The sequence below is a fragment of the Carcharodon carcharias genome, chromosome 10 (genome assembly GCF_017639515.1).
Source record: "Carcharodon carcharias isolate sCarCar2 chromosome 10, sCarCar2.pri, whole genome shotgun sequence".
NCBI lineage: Eukaryota > Metazoa > Chordata > Chondrichthyes > Lamniformes > Lamnidae > Carcharodon > Carcharodon carcharias.
In genome coordinates this window covers 162,040,686-162,059,208 of record NC_054476.1, presented here as the reverse complement: position 1 = coordinate 162,059,208, position 18,523 = coordinate 162,040,686, and the positions used below count along the sequence as shown (strand labels likewise).

At 40.6% G+C, this 18,523-nt stretch overlaps 1 protein-coding gene and 1 long non-coding RNA gene across 3 annotated transcripts in view; one reads left to right on the top strand and one right to left on the bottom strand.

Moving 5' to 3' along the window:
- The window catches only part of slc6a4a (solute carrier family 6 member 4a), a 304,082-nt gene extending 297,943 nt beyond the window's left edge, over positions 1-6,139 (top strand). Inside the window, exons 12-13 of the mRNA XM_041196723.1 lie at positions 3,261-3,428; positions 6,010-6,139. Coding sequence (XP_041052657.1) covers positions 3,261-3,428; positions 6,010-6,087 — 246 coding nt within the window. The 3' untranslated portion in view covers positions 6,088-6,139. The remainder of the gene's footprint in view (positions 1-3,260; positions 3,429-6,009) is intronic.
- Positions 6,140-7,393: 1,254 nt separating this feature from the next.
- Positions 7,394-18,044, bottom strand: LOC121283087. Of its 2 annotated transcripts, XR_005944184.1 has the most exons (4): positions 18,006-18,044; positions 13,384-14,843; positions 11,796-11,909; positions 7,394-8,658 (listed from the first exon to the last, which is right to left on the bottom strand). It is a non-coding gene; the product is annotated as an uncharacterized LOC121283087 (long non-coding RNA). The 2 variants fall into 2 exon arrangements; XR_005944183.1 differs by lacking the exon at positions 18,006-18,044 and having other exon boundaries at positions 13,384-15,636.
- Positions 18,045-18,523: the final 479 nt, after the last annotated feature.

Sequence of the window (18,523 nt, the reverse complement as noted above, 5' to 3'; positions counted from 1 at the left end):
AGGACAAGCTAGTGGCAGATGGCCCTAGTGAGGGTATGGTGGAGGGAAGGATCGAAATGGGCTATAAGGTAGAGATAAAACAATAGATCGAAATAAATTTAAACATAGGTGGGAAAAGAAAAATATATTTGTAAAAAAATTATAAATTATTGGAAAAAGGGGGATCGGAAAGGGGGTGGGGATGGAGGAGAGAGTTTATTATCTGAAATTGTTGAACTCAGTATTCAGTCCGGAAGGCTGTAAAGTGCCTAGTCGGAAGATGAGGTGCTGTTCCTCCTTTTTGCGTTGAGCTTCACTGGAACAATGCAGCAGGCCAAGGACGGACATGTGGGCAAGAGAGCAGGGTGGAGGGTTGAAATGGCAAGCGACAGGGAGGTCTGGGTCATGCTTGCGGACAGACCGCAGGTGTTCTGCAAAGCGGTCACCCAGTCTGCGTTTGGTCTCTCCAATGTAGAGGAGACCGCATTGGGAGCAACAAATGCAGTAGACTAAATTGAGGGAAGTGCAAGTGAAATGCTGCTTCACTTGAAAGGAATGTTTGGGTCCTTGGACAGTGAGGAGGGGGGAAGTAAAGGGGCAGGTGTTGCACCTTCTGCGGTTGCATGGGAAGGTGCCGTGGGAGGGGGTTGAGGAGTAGGGGGTGATGGAGGAGTGGACCAGGGTGTCCTGGAGGGAATGATCCCTACGGAATGCTGCCGGGGGGTGAAGGGAAAATGAGTTTGGTGGTGGCATCATGCTGGAGTTGGTGGAAATGGCGGAGGATGATCCTTTGAATGCGGAGGCTGGTGGGGTGATAAGTGAGGACAAGGGGGACCCTATCATGTTTCTGGGAGGGAGGAGAAGGTGTGATGGCGGATGCGCGGGAGATGGGCCGGACACGGTTGAGGGCCCTGTCAACGACCATGGGTGGAAAACCTCGGTTAAGGAAGAAGGAGGACATGTCAGAGGAACTGTTTTTGAAGGTAGCATCATCAGAACAGATACGTCAGAGATGAAGGAACTGAGAGAATGGGATGGAGTCCTTACAGGAAGCGGGTTGTGAGGAGCTGTAGTCGAGGTAGCTGTGGGAGTCGGTAGGCTTGTAATGGATATTGATGGACAGTCTATCACCAGAAATTGAGACAGAGAGGTCAAGGAAGGGAAGGGAAGTGTCAGAGATGGACCAGGTGAAAATGATGGAGGGGTGGAAATTGGAAGCAAAGTTAATAAATTTTTCCAGGTCCCGACGAGAGCATGAAGCGGCACCGAAGATCACTGTACCGGAGAAAGAGTTGTGGGAGGGTAGCTTGATTTATACTTTTAAGTCCCTACACTTATGATACTGCAGCTTTGAAAAAAACACCCTTAAATGCAAGTTGATTTTAGTCAAGTTGATCTTAAGTTCCTTTGTATTGTCATCCTGAGCCTAAATCTATCCTGTTCTAAAGCTATTTAAGTGCCCTTTTGTAGGAGTTTATGGATAATACCCTACAGAATTCCAGATGTATCGTTTCAAGGCTTTTTTTATATGAACTGTGAATATATAAAGTTAAGAGAACAAAAGTATTTATAAAATTAGGTCAACTGTTTTGGAAGGGAAGATTTGAGAACATGATTTATTTGGCAGACTTGAAATAGATATTTAACTTACATGAACCTCCTTAACTTCATGGTGATAAAGGCCACTTCACAATCAATGATGGGTTTAGATCTCAGGTCATCCCCACCAATTCATAATCTCACTCACAGTTATGGTATTTAGATAAATGGCACTAATTTACTGCTAATTACAGTGCATCATTATTATGGAGAAATGCAGAGTAACATTGCAACATATTTTGTATAAATTAATTCATTGCATAACACAAAAAATGCCTATGTTATGTCTGCTGAAGTTCACAGCTTGTGAAAGGCTACAATTCACTCAGTGGAAATGCTGAGAAGTCTCATCATATTAATAGCATCAAAACAGCATTGTGTTTATATGTACACATATTTATATTTAAATTCAAATGAGCATTGCTTCTAATAAATATGAGCAATAACCAATACCATTGTGACATTATTTAACACAAACTATTTGTCTGCCTTGAATCCAACATATTGGTGCCCAAATGAGTAATGGTCTTGGACACTTGCATCATTTCATAAATGGTGGTTTATCTTGGTGGAAGAGAAAAATTGGTGTTTGCTGAAAAAAGAGACATGTTGCTGAAGCTTTCCATCTTGCACTAATTAGGTCAAATGTAAGAATGCCAAATTTGAAACAATCACAACGATTTATACTACAGGAGAAAAGGGTGCTGATTGGTTGACAAGTTGACTCTGATTGGCCAAGGTTTGCTGTGGAGGAAACAGTGGGGATCTATAGGCTCCTCAAGTTGCCGGGTAATTCACAAAATGCTTCAGGCTTGAACATATTCCTTTCTTTCAGAGAACGGGTTCCTGTGTATGAATGCATGTCACTTCTAGTAAGTGTAAATGAGCCACATTACAACTGATTATCCTAAATCGGTTGTCAGAGTAGCTATTAGCACACTCTGGATGTTCAGCAGAATCACGCTGAAGAGTAGATGTTTTGTTCTGGGTCTTTCAAGTGCAGGTTGGTTGAGTACAGTCTGTACCCTGCCTTTTACAAACAATTGAAGGAATGTGCAAGTTGAAAAGCTTTGGCAACGTGTCTCCCATTCCAGCAATATTCAGGTTCTGTACTACCAAGCGACTATCAGCAAAATCGGTAGTCAATTTTTGTCCATTGCAAGGTGTAATGACATTGATGGTGAAAGAAAGGAATCACAAAGAGGAACGTATTCCACACTATTCCACACTACTTAATTACAAATCAGCTCAAAGAAATTCTAAAACATCAAAACAAAATAGTGGGCAAGCTTTCTGTTTTCCACACAAATTCAATTTGTAGGTAAATGAAAGTGAGGAATTAAGTGTATTATCCTTTGCTCTGGCAAAGGATCTTTTGAACTTGGAGTTAAAGGTAAAATTTGCAAGGGTCTTGGGGAAAATCTGAAAAGCACTAATCCATGTTATGTCAGATCAGAAACTGTTCGATGCATATTAAATGTCTGTGTTCAAGGCTTTCATACAACTTTCTCACTGAAATAGCAATTTTTTCCCCAAACCCTAACTGTGAGAATGCTTAATAGAATCGTTGAACTTCTCAATAAACAAACCACTCTGATAAAGGAGATATACAAATTGTTGTAAATCTGTTGAATTTGATGATTTCTCTCTCTGTTAACAACAGCTGTCCTATTTTTCAACAGTTCATCATTGCCAGTTTCCTGTCAGCTCCTCTAGACCTTAAGCTGTTTGATTATACATACCCTTATTGGACTGCAGTAGTTGGCTACTGCATTGGAACTTCATCATTTATCTGTGTTCCATCCTACATGGTTTACAAAATTATAATTACTCCTGGAACATTTAAACAGGTATGTGGCAGATGTTCAAGTAAGTTTTCATGCTCAGTTTTACTAACTAGTGGGGACAGGAACCTTGGGAAAGAACATTATATTCAGATTACTCCAAGGAAACTATGCAAGGGTCAGCAGATTCACCATGCGAAATGCTCACTTGCTGATCCACTTGTATACTTTCAGAAGTGTGTTTGATACCTCCTCATTGTTTAAATGTCGAAAGGATTTGTATCATATTTCATGTAACTTTTCTGCCCATTTTCTCCTCTCCTCTGCTGAAAGTGTGGTCTCCTTGCTGGGGTAAAATTCCATAGGCGTCACAGTCTGCAGTAACTTACCCATTTTATATTCTTGGTAGTCCCTTTAATTGAGATATGGTGTCTTGGTCAAAGAGGGAAATGGGGAGATGGTGGCACAGTGGTAATGTCACTGGACTAGTGACCCAGTCTAATGCTCTGGGGACATGGGTTCAAATCCCACCATAGCAGCTGGTGGAATTTAAATTCAATTAATAAAATCTGGAATTGAAAGCTAGTCTCAGTAATGGTGACCATGAAACTATCATTGATTGTAAAAACCCATCTGGTTCACTAATGCCCTTTAGAGAAGGAAATCTACCATCCTTACTTGGTCTGGCCTGTGTGTAACTCTAGATCCACAGCAGTGTGGTGGACTTGTAACTGCTCTTTGAAATGGCCTAACAAGCTACTCAGTTCAAGGGCAATTAGGGATGGGCAACAAGTGCTTGCCTGCCTACATCCCATGAAAGAGTAAAATTAATTCTCTAAGTTGCTGGCTTATCTCTCGCAATTTCAGGACTCCTGGGTGAACCTCAACAAACTTGGTAGTCGAGAAATGAAGTTCAGGGCCCAAAGTGCAGCACATCGCCAAAATTATAGATAGTAAAAATGTATTGAAGAAGTGCAAAGGTCAGCACAGCTGAACTCAGTCCTGTCCTCACACATTTTTCCAGCAAGAGTTGCTGGTGTGTGTTTGAGAGAGAGAGAGAGAGAGAGAGCTCAGCTGGCAGCACTCCTGGCTTTGAATTTTCCACTCAGCCTCCACGAAAAAAACGCAGCTGCCTGGAGGTGGTGTCCCATTCACAGACCAGGGGGCCCAGTGCTCCAGGCAGGCTTAGAAGTCCAAGTCCGGGCAACAGCAGCTGCAGACCATCCGGTGAAGGGACTCCTCTCTACATTGGCAACCCAGTCGCTCAGCCTATCTTTTACTTTAAATTTAATAACTGAGGAGAGAGGGCACCTCCATCTTGGAACGTCCCCTCTCTCTCTCTACCTTGAAAGGCAAGCTTCTGCATCATCAGGGCTAGAGGTCCCATCCAGCTTTTGGAGCCCGCCTTAATTGGATGGTGAGCCTACTCCTTTTGCCACTCATTGGCCAATTTGGGGAAAATCACAATGGAGTGACTGACTGCAGGCTTTAGCTCCCTGTCTGAGCCTGACAGTGAGGTCCTGAAACTTGCGGCCAAAGTCCTGCCCATACTCTAGATTGACAATTTTTAATTTTCCTCCCTCAATCAAAAATAGATTGATTTGATTATTCACCTCAACAATTAAAACACAATCAGACCAGTGGTTTAATATTTACACCTAGGGAACCCAACTTCACAGCCAATAAGTGACCATGTCATCAAGTAGTTATGCCTGTTAGATTAATGAATTTTATAAACATTGTTGCAAGCTTTCATGGGCTATTGATAGCACTTCCTTCCCTATGGTATTCTCAGCCTTCATTCTTTCTCTCCTGAAGGAATTAATGCATGTTAGAGTGATGTTCCGCTAAAAGTAGCGTGCCTAAGATACCATACCTAAGTGCCCATTTTTAGCATGTTTAAGGCTAAGTATAATGCTGTCTATTCGGTTCTCTGCTCAACCAATGCTGGCAAACCTCTTGTACAAACCTACTGCTATGAGATAGCAATCGTGTGTACTTTTCTTTCCTCTCCCTATTTGTAACTGGCATGGTTATTTGAAGGATTTACTTCACCATAAAGATTAAGCGAATGACCTTTCTGACCTCTTGTCACTCAGTATCACAGCAAGCTGTTCATTTCCCCATTTTTGGGAGAGCCGGTGTGTATTATGCCTAATAATTTTAGATTACATTTTTTAAAACTTCTGCTAGAAGGCGCTTTAGTTTCTGAAACAATTTGACAAAGGACTGTGAAGCACATGGTACCAATTTTGTAACTGTCTTTTGTGGTGAGGAGATAAGGCATTGTTCATGAACAAGATGGCAGACACAATACAGGATGTGTTGCTATGTAAGGTTTAACGTGAGTAGAATGGTTGCTATGTCTTTATCAGACTGTAGTTAGGCAGACCATTCTGTAAAATGAAAGCAGTGCTATTATAGCCAGTGTTGCATTATTAGTACACATTGCCCACATGGTACTCTGGCACACCTATTACAAGAAAGATCAATTTCTCTTTGGCTCAGTCTTACAAAATGCATGCATAAATGATTGTTTCGTTATATCATGTTGATTTAAGGGGTAGTGACTTTTTATTGTATATTAAATAAACGACATGCAGTAACCTACTTATAATTTGCTTTTAATTGTTATTTTTTAAAACAGAGGGTTTTGAGAAGCATCACCCCAGAAGTTGAAGAAAACGAAACTCCTAATTCTGGTGTCCACCTGAATTCTGTTTGATACAGCCAAAATGAGTGTCCTTAACTTCTTGGACTGACTGCTCAGATCAGCCAATGGTATTGAGAGGTTAAAAAAAAATGCCCCAAATTATAGACACAAGGAGACAGAGTGATTCTCAAAATGCAGCTTAGTGATGTCAGTATTGCCCTCAAGTTCTTTAGACTTTTCTGTATATTATTGTACTGGGGTCTATTACGTATTCTATACACACACACACACATACGTAAGGTCAATGATAAAAGACAGAAAAATATACTAATTTCTTTTTACTGCCTACAGGGCATTATGCTACACATTGTTTTTATAATGAATAAATACCAGTGACTGCAGACTGTTGCTATGTCCTATAATGATGTATTTTGTGTATTTTATGGAGCAATTGGTATTGTAATTATAGGTAAGCAATTTATTGGTGAATTACAACATTAGAATTTTTTTTTATGACCAAGCTGCCAAAGCAACATTTCAAAGGTAATTATAAAGTTAATTTTAACATAAGCTGGATTTTGGTTGGGTTAAGTCATTGTAATTGGCTTGTGTATTTGCTCAGAATTGCAGATTGTCCACTTTTAGTCCAAGTGTAGTCATGAACCTGATTTTTGGTTGTGTTTGCTGCAGTACTTCACATATATGTTCAGGGTGCCTTATTCATTATATTTCATGTTTCAATATTAAGTTACAGCTTTTATAAAAATGCAGGTAAATGAGAAACAGAATCACCCAATGAAGTGATAACTGGAATAGTAAACATTCATTTTTATACACAATGTTCTGTTTTAAATGTATTAAAAGAAAATGAATATAATTTTTACAAAATACTTCATACACTTTTTTAAATTTTAAAAAATTTCAAGACAGGCTTAAGTACTGTACTTCAGAATGATGGTTATGGAGGACTTTCTAGTCATAACGACTAGTTCAATATGAAAAAGGGTGAAAGTCAATTGCTATAAACAGCAATATCCAGTGACAGGATAGTTATAATTCAAGTTATATTATTTTACACCCAGATGGTAACATAATCCATTTCTTTACACATCTGAATGACTTGAGCTGCTCATTTTGATACAAATAAATCTGTGTGGCATTTGCACTCTATTTACTGATTTCTGCTCAGGACCATGGTCCTGGGGGGTTAAGGTAGCCAGTGATATTATCTCACTAAAGAGTTAAGCATGCATGCGTAGTGCAAGTTATGATGGAAACTTAAGCTCACTGTACCTTAACCAGGTTTGTAAAAAATAAAAGGCAGAGGCAAATTCCATAATGCAACAAAATCTTTCCTCTTGAAATGAAAGTCTAATCCTGTATTACAATATGTCCTTTATTTGCAATAGGAATCAACAATAAGAGCATTAGACTGCAGTTACCACTTTACATTGTGTAGTAAGCTAAAACATTGTGCTGTATCCAGACATCTTAAAAGGCATCATCATGCATTTCTGTTCACTGTTCTGGCAACATTTCATCATGATGCTATTAAAAACACTCAATTCTACTCAATTCAATTATCAGGGCGTTAATTGTGTACTCTTATGGACAGAGTTCATGGCTTTATATCCTCTGTAATGTGATTGCTGGGGGTAGAGTTATTTTTCTACAGTCACGTATGAAATGGTGGCACAGTTTACACAAACACTAGGCTACATGGATAGGATTCGTCTGTTCACAGCACCACTCACAAGCAAATGTGAACCACTGTAAAATGTTAAGGTCACCCAAGTAACTTTATTCAAAACTTCACTTTTTTCCAAAACGGCCAGACCCAATTACGTTGATCTGAAGCAGTTAAATTGAAAGATTTTTGATTGACACTTAGAAAAAGGGCTGGTGGAGAAACAATAAAAATGTTTCTTCAACTTTTTCTCCTCAGCTTAGCCACTTACACTTTGTACAGCTAGGGAGGATTGAATGAATTGGCTGCAGACCCCCCTGTGGTTACTGTTGTTCCCGCCAGTTTACAGCACAGCGAGATGAAAATTATTTTAAAATACTAAATACTGCTGCATCAAAACAAAACACTCAAAAGTGGTCCACGCTAAATAATTCCGATATAGATACGGTATGGATATAGGTGAAATTGTTCCCTTAAAATAAATGTTTCTGTCAAGGAGTTTCTCTGATTTAATATATTGTTCATTGTATTCTATTCTTGAGTTGAGATTAGTAGTTTAGAATTTAATGGTCTATAAAAAGTCAACTTAAACCGAGACCCAGCTGATGAATGGGCCCAGCCCGTTAAAAGGACAATGTGAATGCTGTAATTGTAAGTAAGCTTATGAGATTTGTATTGTTTTCGATGTACAGTGTTGCAAAACACCATCTAGTGGCCTGTGGATCAATTAACGTCAGAGCAGAGATTAAACTCCTTAAGTACTTGTCCCCGGTACACACTTTTGTTAGTGGTGAAACAACCCCCACCCCTCCCAACAGCGAAAGGAATTGGGAAGTTTAAACAATGGATTCCTGCTGAATGAATTCTTGCAATTTTTCTAAAGTTTTTATTTCCCAAATTTTTCCCTGCAACTTGGATAACTTCTTCCACCATTTAGGGTGCGATGGTCTGCCCACCTGCAAAAAAACAGCATTCCTTGTCACTTTGGTGTAGAGCAGGCCTTCCATTTCCTTACCTTTTCTCCGTCAGTCAGGATTGAAGCTCATCGTTCATTTGAAAACCATGTGGGAGGTCAGGATTTGAACCTGCTACAAGAAGATACACCTCACAACTACCTTGTACTAATGGAATTAATAACCTTTAGTTCAACAGTGGTAAAGTTAACTTAATTGAGATATTCTTTCAGGCTTAACGACAGTGTCTTTTTGCTATTTGTGTATTTAAAAATCATTTTTTCTGACAGTTCGTTTGTTCTGCAAACTAACTAGTATGATTTTGGCAGCAAAGGGACTCCAGCGAATCAAAGTCCCTCGACAGTAACATATTCTTACGATTTTAGCAAGCAGCTTTGGTAACAATAACTCAAAATTAGCTATGAAAATCTTGATTTAGGTAACTGTACAAATTACTGTAAAATACTTAGATCAGGGAATTGAAGGGCAAGTGCACTCAAGTAACTTACCCCATAATCCTAGTAATTAAATGGATAAATTGATCAATATCTCTCAATCACCTCATATTACTGTTTAATTAGAAGCAGTACAAGCTCAGCTATTCTGTGTAGAACTGTTGCTGTCATTAGGTTCTACTCATTGATCACATCATTTAACAATTCCAGGGTACAAAAAGAGGAAACCCCTTTTAGAACATTTATTATAATGGGATAATTCAGGTAAGCACATTTTGTCTTTAATTTTAAAGAGATATTAACATGGTACAATAAAAGGATTGAGAAATTGGTTGTAAGTCATGACCATACCAGCCTTTAACTTTCTGTTGTCATTAGATCAGTAGGCTGTTTTTGCTTGTCATCTACATAAATGCACTTCCATTATGAATGGGACAATTGACTATTGTTCCCTTCCTCAGCCCAGGATAAGTGCTTTCAGTTGAATAGCTTTCAGTCTAGATGTTCCTAATGGACAATGATTTCAAATCTTGCTTCATGTTGGGCTATCAACCAAACTTTCCAAAAATTGTGCATAAACCAGGGCTAATAAACTGGCTCTTGATCAAGTTGTCAGATTGAATAGCTGATGAGCTCAGGTACTGTAACATTAACTTTTGTTGATTAAGATTCTGTAGAGTTCCAGTCATTTAAAAAGAAACCTGTTGGAATTTCCTGCACATTGAAAAGATCATTAACTGCTCTTTAGTGTGCACACAGCTTTACTCACTTGTTTTTAAGTACAGTATTTTCATATTTGTGAAGTTGCTTATGCAACTGCTTATATATCAAGCCATTTTTGTATGTTGACTGTATCTGTTGCTTAAGTCTGTATGTTTATTGACACTGTCAGTTATGTGTTACTATCCAATGTCTTGGTCCAGCTTTTGTACGTATGCAAATTATATTTCTAAATTGTTGTAGTAATTATATCCTGCAAATGTGTGCCTACAGTTATTGATATTATTTTACGTTTATTAAATAAAAGTTTATCATTTCCATTAGTTAGAGTGAATACTTCAATGACTCAACAAATTTGTATGTAAGAGAGCAAAAGTTACATCTATTCCTAGTTGCTTCCTGCCCAGCCTCCTTGACTATTCATTTACAGGATCGTTAGACAGAGTGAGATATCAATTTTCCTTTCTACTATCTTTGTTCTGAAAACAGAAGACTACAGAAGTAACGTTTTAAATGTACAATTTTAAAAACTTTTTTTTTCCTGCTAAGTTAGAGAGGTTTGAAATTTGAGTTAATTTATGTTTCTTCTTTTGATACAAATAAAGTCTTGATACACTGACAAGCTGATAAAGAAGTGAGAAATATTGTTGCTAAGTCAAAGTTAAAGAAATAACAATTAAATCGCCCAATTAATGTAAAACATCTGCAATGGTCACAAGGGTCCCATTATGAGCAGGCCAGGTTTTGCTCCCTATTGTGTTCAAGAGATCAACATCATCATCCTTCTAGACCAAAAACGAACTCTTGATATTTGGGGTATGAGTTTCATTTTGTAAACTGGAACAGAGGAACATACAACTTGGGAACAGGAGTAGGCCTTTTGGCCCCTCAAGCTTGATCTGCTGTTCTATAAGATCATGGCTGATCTGGTTATGGTCTCAGCTCCACTTTTCTGTCTGCTCCCCTTAACCCTGGACTCCCTTATCTGTCAAAAATCTGTCTAACTCTACCTTGAATAAATTCAATGACCTAGTTTCCACTGCTCTCTGGGGGAGAGAATTCCACATACGAATGACCCGCTGACAGAAAAAAATTCTCCTCATCTCAGTCTTAAAAGGGCTACCTATTATTCTTAGATAAAAGCAAAAAACTGCAGATGCTGGAAATCCACAACAAAAATAAAAATAGCTGGAAAAACTCAGCAGGTCTGACAGCATCTGCGGAGAGGAACACAGTTAACGTTTTGAGTCCCAATGACTCTTCAACAGAACTAAGGAAAAATAGAAAAAAAGGTGAAATATAAGCTGGTTTACCCCTAATTCTAGTCTTCCCAAGTGGAAACATCCTCCCTAGTTATGATGATTGTTTTAAGTTCCTCCTTTCTGTTCACCTTTTGATTTTCAAGTATCTTTGGGAAGTTTCCAAAGTCTTCAACAGTGAAGATACACACTTCTGCCACGTCCTGGCTCTCCCTCTCTCTAGAGGGCCAAAACTAGCTACTCTTTTCCTGTTCAAATATTTTCCAACTCTTGCTGTCTGTTTTTATATTACTAGCTAGCTTTCTCTCATACTGAACTTTCTCCCTCTTTATTATTTTTTAGTCATCCTTTGCTGGTTCCATTTGATACAATCCTTAACTTCTTTATTCAGCTACAGACAATGCATACTTCTCAGAGTCTTTCTATCTCACTGGGATAAATATTTGCTGAGAGTTGTTAAAATCTCCTTAAAAGTCTGCTACTGCATCTCTACTGTCCTATCTTTTAACCTAGTTTCCCAGTTTGCTTTAGCTAGCTCTGCTTTCATATCCTTATAGCTACCTTTAATCAGGTTGAAAATGCTAGTTTTAGACCCACACTTCATGCCTTCAAACCGAACCTGAAATTCCATCATGTTATGATTGCTGTCACCTAAAGGCTATTTCACATTGCGGTTATTGATTAATGCTGTCTTATTGATCATTACCAGATCTAAAATAGCCTGCTCCATGATTGGCTCTAGAGTTGTTCCATGTAACAGAAGAAATAAGCTGCACACCATCTTCATGTTTGAAAACAAATTGCATTCTTTTGCAATAATCTGTGGAAAACAGAAAATTTCAAGTTGCACTGTGAAGAGTTATCTAACACACTCCAACCATATTTAGGTAGTCCTTGCCACAACAACATTAATTATTTAGACTAGTTGCTAGGCTTATTCATGAATTTGGAATTTGTATGCATTAGTCTGTATAAAAAACATTAATATATCTTTTAAAAATCACAAACCAAATAGTGCTAATAGTTTCATTCCCCCTTGTGAAAGTTAGGTTGAAATTAGCAAATTTAGAATCGTGGCTTGATTTGTTGATAGAGTGGTATAGATTTGGCTAGTGTTGTCCATTCAGGTAGTTTGTTAGGTACGATTGGGAAAGAATGGTTCAATGAGGGAATTGGAGTTGGGGAAATACCTTTTACAAGAGAAGTGCCTTTAATATTGCGCTGCCATCAACTGGAGGTTTAGGGTGATGTGCTGCACTCTTGGTGTGTTCATTAATGCTGGTCAGTTTGTTCTTTAAGAGAGAAGGGGGCAGTGTGGTACCAGGACATTGAGGGTGGCTAATGGCCTTTATGAATCTACAAGAAGAGAGTCCAGATGGCCTCGTCTTTCTCCAGCTCCTGGAATTTGATTATCACGTACTCCAATTACATCTCACCAACAGCTTACCCAGCCTCTGGGGGATGCATACTCTTGCTGTTAAAAGTAAGATCTGTACCAACCAACATCCTAGAGGTGGCTGTTTTCCATGGGAGATGTCGAGGGTTGGGCAGTGGGAGACAGAAATTGTAAGACCAGTCTGAAATCCTGGATCAGGGTAGTGTGGTGCATTATCTCTTCCCAATTAACTAATGCTCCCAGGTTTGGTCATTTATGTTTTTCTTTTACTGTTGGGTCAGAACAAAAGGTCTGAATTTGAGATTTTGTTTGAATTTAGTGGTTCTAATAATGGCCTGGATTTTGTGCTAAGAGTAACAGTGAGGCTATCAGTGTTCAACATTGAGTAAACCGGTCAGTAACTTCCACAAGAGAAATTAAATGTGGAAATCTGGAAGTTGCTATCAGAGTTGTCTTGCTTCTCCAGAAGTTTCACTGTACCAGTATCATACTGAGGGACTCCACCTTGAGACTCATGGAAGCGCATGAAGTTACAGGACTTACATGATAGATGCTTACTAAACTTGTCAGAATGTATTGGAGCTTTTCCATTCAAATGGAAGTGATTTTTAAAAAATAACTGGTACAGCAAGTCTTACTTACTGTCTCGTAACTTTTCTAGTATTGAATGAACTTTTACAAATGTGGAGTCTCATTCTTCAGATTTGAATTACGATTGGAGGTTCCTTTTTAAATTTATCATCTCATTTCTCTTATTCCCATCTGTCTTTCCTTCCTTCACTATTTAGCCTCCTTGTACATGATTTGGTATTGAATTAATTATTCTAACTTACACATCCTGACTTAAGCTCATTGAAAAATCTTTAATCTGATTAAGGAGATATACAGTCTTGTTTACCCTGTTTCCACAGATTCCTTGTAGAGGAGGCTGTGCTGTTTTGAATTTTTAATTACTGCAATTTACAGTCCAAGAGCCATAGAAAGGCTGAGCAAGTGCTATGATTCCTTGTTGCTGTGCAGTTCTGCAGATCCAGCTAGACATCCCATACCTCATCCAAGTAACAATTCGCTGTATGTCTAAAAGATTCGACAGGTCATTGGGCAATAGATAGGCTTGATATTGTCCTCACCAAGCAAAAACTTCCAAGTAGACATCATTGGATAGAGATCAGAGCAAAAACCATGAATCTAATATTACATTTAACCCTCAACAATACAATGTTAAGTACTTGCACACACCAAATATTTATTTAACTTAGAATTGACTATTCTCTCCAAGAAAAGTTACATCAATCTTCTTTAAATTGTATTTTAGATTCAGCAATTAAATGTCAAATGATTGAACATCAATAAATAGTGATAGCACAGTGAACTATCTTGCTAAATCAGAGGTTGCCTTGCTAAAACTGTAGAGTACTGCTCAAACAGCATCTTAACCAAATGTTAATAATCAAAAAGAGAAAAAATATTTTAACATTAGAAGCTATACAGAAAAGACTCGTGGCTGATGTCAAGTGTCAACATGATATTACAAAAGACAGGAGAAACTTTGGTCTTGATAAAGAAGACAGGTGAAAATAAGGAAATCATTTTTTTGAAAGGGGGGAAATTGACAAGCTAAGATGGGACAAATGGCCTTCCTTCAAATGTATTTAGGATGCATCAACTTAACTCTCAGCAGTGTTTCCACGATCTTGTTCAGGAGATGGGAGGACAAAAGCAGTTGTTTCCTCACTCAGTCAAATCAGCCAGCATCGACCTGCTCACATTTGTTTGCGAGAATCAGCCTCCTTACGGGCAGCTCAACTATTCTGCTCTTTCACCAAGTTGTTCAGCAAACTTAATATTTCCTGGTGAATGGAAATATTATAAAACACCTAATCCATTTGGTTTGTCTGAGTAGCTGCACTGTTTGCAAATTCTCTTATTTAAAATTGCTCATTATAGAAAATAATTGATCAAATGGAGGTAGATATCAATCAAGTATTTCCAGTAGGCCTCTATTAAATACTTCACTCAGAAACATTACAATATTTGCTGGACTGTTAAAGGTCATTTCAAGAATGGCAAAACACTAGATTTATTCAAACAGTGACAAACAGCTGTAAGAAACAATCAGTTAGGAGGCTGGTGAGGGAGGGGGTAGGTAAACATCCATAAACATCACCCAGTCTTATGTTGACAGGTAGGCCATCCTTTTAGACTCACAAACACGCTCTTCCAAAAATCAGGATGCAAGATTAATCCTGCATCACGTTCTTCACTGTTTAAAATCTGCGAGGAAGGAGCCGGGAGCTTCACTGTTTAAAATCTGCGAGGATGGAGCTGAGACTGTGGCCATTTTAGCTGCAGAAGAAACTAAGTGAAAAAAACACAACTGTGATATCACAGGAAACTAGTAAGTTCATTGGCCGGTAAGTGCTTGGTGTAAGGGACAGTGTATTAACAGATAGCTTCGGTCACCAGAGTTAGGGTAGATCTATAAATAAAATGAACTAAAACATTTAAATAAATAAAGTAAAATAATTAAAATAAACACTTAAGACACATACCTGTGTAATTAAGAAACATAACTTTTAGTAGTTAGTGGTATTAGCATTTAATAAGCACAGTAAACTGTAATATATACATGAATTATTCCAAGTTAATTAAGAAAGTAATTAAATTCAAATAAGCAATAATGGCAGGACAGGTTTTATGTTGCAGCTGTGGAATGTGGGACTTTTGGATGCCAAGGCGATCCAGGCCAAACACGTCTGCAGAAAGTGTAAACAGCTAGAGGAATTCTGGATCAGGATTATTGATCTAGAAGCCAAACCGCAGACACTGCGCAACAATACCTGGACACTTCGTTCCAGGAGACAGTCATACTTCTAAGGATAGGGTTGCCTGGTTTGGTCAGCGGTGAGGGACAGGAGGGTGTAACCGTGAGGGAGACAGGTAAAGGTACCAAGCAGACAGGAGTGGAGGAGACTCAGACTTTGCAATTGTCAAACCAGGTCTGAGGTGCTTTCAACCTGCGTGGACCGAAAGGCTGCAGAGTGGATGAGCAGATTGATCATGGCACCATGGTACAGGAAGCAAAAAGGAATGTAGTAGTACTAGGGGACAGTATAGTGAGGGGGACTGACACTGATCTCTGCAGCAAAGAGCGTGAGTCTAGATGGCTGTGTTGCCTGCTCAGTGCCAGGATTTGAGACATCTGCTCAGGGCTGGAGAGGAACTTACAGTGGGAGGAGGAGGATCCAGTAGTCGTGGGCCACGTAGGTACCAATGACATAGGCAGGATAAGGAAAGAGGATCTGCATAGTTAGTATGAGGCGCTAGGCATCAAATTTGGATCATTGGATTATTACTTGAGCCACGTGCAGATTGGCATAGGGCAAATAAGGTTAGAAAGATGAATGCGTAGCTCAAAGACTGGTGTGGAAGAAGTGGGTTCCTGTTTGTGGGGCACTGGTAGCAGGACTGGGGTAAGTAGGGGCTGTACTGGTGGGACAGTCTACACCTGAACTATGCTACAGCCAGTGTTCTTGCAAACTGCATAACCAGGGAAGTAGAAGTAGAAGTAAACTAAATCGTGGGCGTAAGGGATCAAATGTGGGAAGATATTGTATATCAAAGTGTAGAGACAAGGTAAGAGAGGAAGGTATTAATATGGGAAATGATATGCAGTGATAGGAAAGGGCAGAGTACAAATCTAAGAGTAAAACAGATAAGGCTAGAGGTTACAAAAATAATCAAAGGGCAAAACGTAAGGCTGTGGTGGGAATTTTCCATTCCCCCACCCACCCTGTGGCAGGTTTAATTGCGGGCAGGGGAGTGGGGAAACAATGCAGCGGAAGCTCAAAAATCAGTTTCCCGTTGGTGTAAAATGATGGCAGGATCTTCCGCTCCTGGCTGTCATGGTGGGTTGCCATTCCCACCAGGGGCTGGCATGAAACCAAATTGCATACCGCCAAGAAGATGCAGGTGAAGTTCCGCCCAGAATTGTCCCCCGCCTGATTGTCCATGATGCCAGTATGTAATCACACCAGTCCCGAACACGTCAGGACCAACATGATGTGTAAATGTCAGCGCTTATCTGGGGCAGCCTCCAGAGTTTGGGATCAAAGGTGGAAACCCCCAGTGACCGGACCCTGGAACACCACCTGCAGTACTGGGCGGGTAGAGCGTCAACCACATGGATCTTCTCCACACAGCAGCATCCAGGAGATGGTTGTTCTCCGTACAGCAACTTCTCCCAGGGATTGGATCTCCAACCAGCAACTTCTTCCAGGGTTTGGAAGCATCAAGTTTCCAAAGGTGGAAGGCTGTAGGAGGTAGTGGTGGGCGGTGAGTGTCTGTGCTGGGGGGGTGGTGGGGGGGGGGTGGAGATGGGGAGCAGAGGAATGAAGTGGTGAGATGGGTGTGCAAGCCTAGAAGGGAGTGGGGGAGGTTGCGAGTGGTAGGGAAAAGAGATTCAGTGGGCGGTCTTGCAATGGCTGAGCTGCTACTGAGTGGGTGGGTGGGTGGGTGGGAAGGGCCTTGTTGGATTGTGGGTGGGTGGGGGATCATGTGCAGGTGTGGAGGAGCATGGGGTAGGGTGTAGAGCCATAGACAGGCATGGGGGGAACTACCTAGGGAAAAGAAGTTCAGAATGGTCAGGGGAGTCAATGGAGGATACCTGGACAGGAAAATGAGGATACTGGTGGTAGGAAGGGGTGGTCTTGGTTAAAGGGGGCAGTGGGAGCTGGTAGGGTGGGAGGGTCAGGGTACGCTGATGTTGTGTGAAGTGGTGTTGAGAGTTGTTCGAGGGGATGCAGAAAGTGATGCAGATTTGTGGGGTGTCAGAAGGACTAGCGCAGGCACATCTATTCTTACTGGGGTGGGATTGTCGGGAAGGGGGCTTCTGCATTTACCCGGACAGGATGGAAGGTGATGGCGGACAGTTGAAGGGTAACCATAGTGGGGTCGAAAATGATTCCTGGGGAGCGAGGGGGGGGGGGTCAATGGTTATGAGGGGGGAGGGTGTGGTTGACAGGGGGGCGTGGGGGGGGGAGTGTTACATGCTACCTCAAACGTTACTACCACCATAGCTGGTCACAGCTATTTAAAGCCTCATGTTGGCGATCTCAAGATACAGTATGGGAGTCAGGTCATCGGGAATGAGTGGAGATGCAGGTCATCTCAACTGGACAACTGAAGGGGAATCCCAGCATGTAGTACTTATAGTGCTAGGGCCTTGGGGGTTATGAGAGTATGAAGGCAAAGGCTCAGCGTGCGTGGGAAGCTTCTTGCACATGTCTCGCAAGGACTACTCACTGATGCCCAGTTTGGCTTCTGCTAGAGCCACTCAGCTCCTGAACTCATTACAACCTTGGTTCCAACATGGACAAAAGAGCTGAACTCCCAAGCTGACGTGAGAGTGACTGCCCTTGACATCAAGGTAGCATTTGACCAAGTGTAGCAGAAGGAGCCTTATCAAAACTGGAGTCAATGGGAATCAGGGAGAAAACACTCTGCTGGTTGGAGTCATACCTAGCACAAAGGAAGATGGTTGTAGTTGTTGGAGGTCAGTCATCTCAGCTCCAGGACATCACTGCAGAAGTTCCTCAGCCCAACTATCTTCAGCTGCTTCATCAGTGACCTTCCTACCATCATAAGGTCAGAAGTGGGGATGTTCGCACAATGTTCAGCACCATTCACGACTCCTCAGATACTGAAGCAGTCCATGTCCAAATGTAGCAAGACCTGGACAACCAGGACAAAACAGCCCACTTGATTGGCACCATCCACAAGCATTCACTCCCTCCACCACCGACGCACAGTGGCAGCAGTGTGTACCATCTACAAATTGCACAGCAGAAATTCACCAAGGCTCCTTCAACTGTACCTTCCAAACCCATGACCATTAACATCTAGAAGGACAAGGGCAGCAGATATATGGGAACACCACCACCTGGAAGTTCCCCTCCAAGTCACACACCATCCTGACTTGGAAATATATTGCCATTCCTTTGCTGTTGCTGGGTCAAAATCCTGGAACTCCCTTCCTA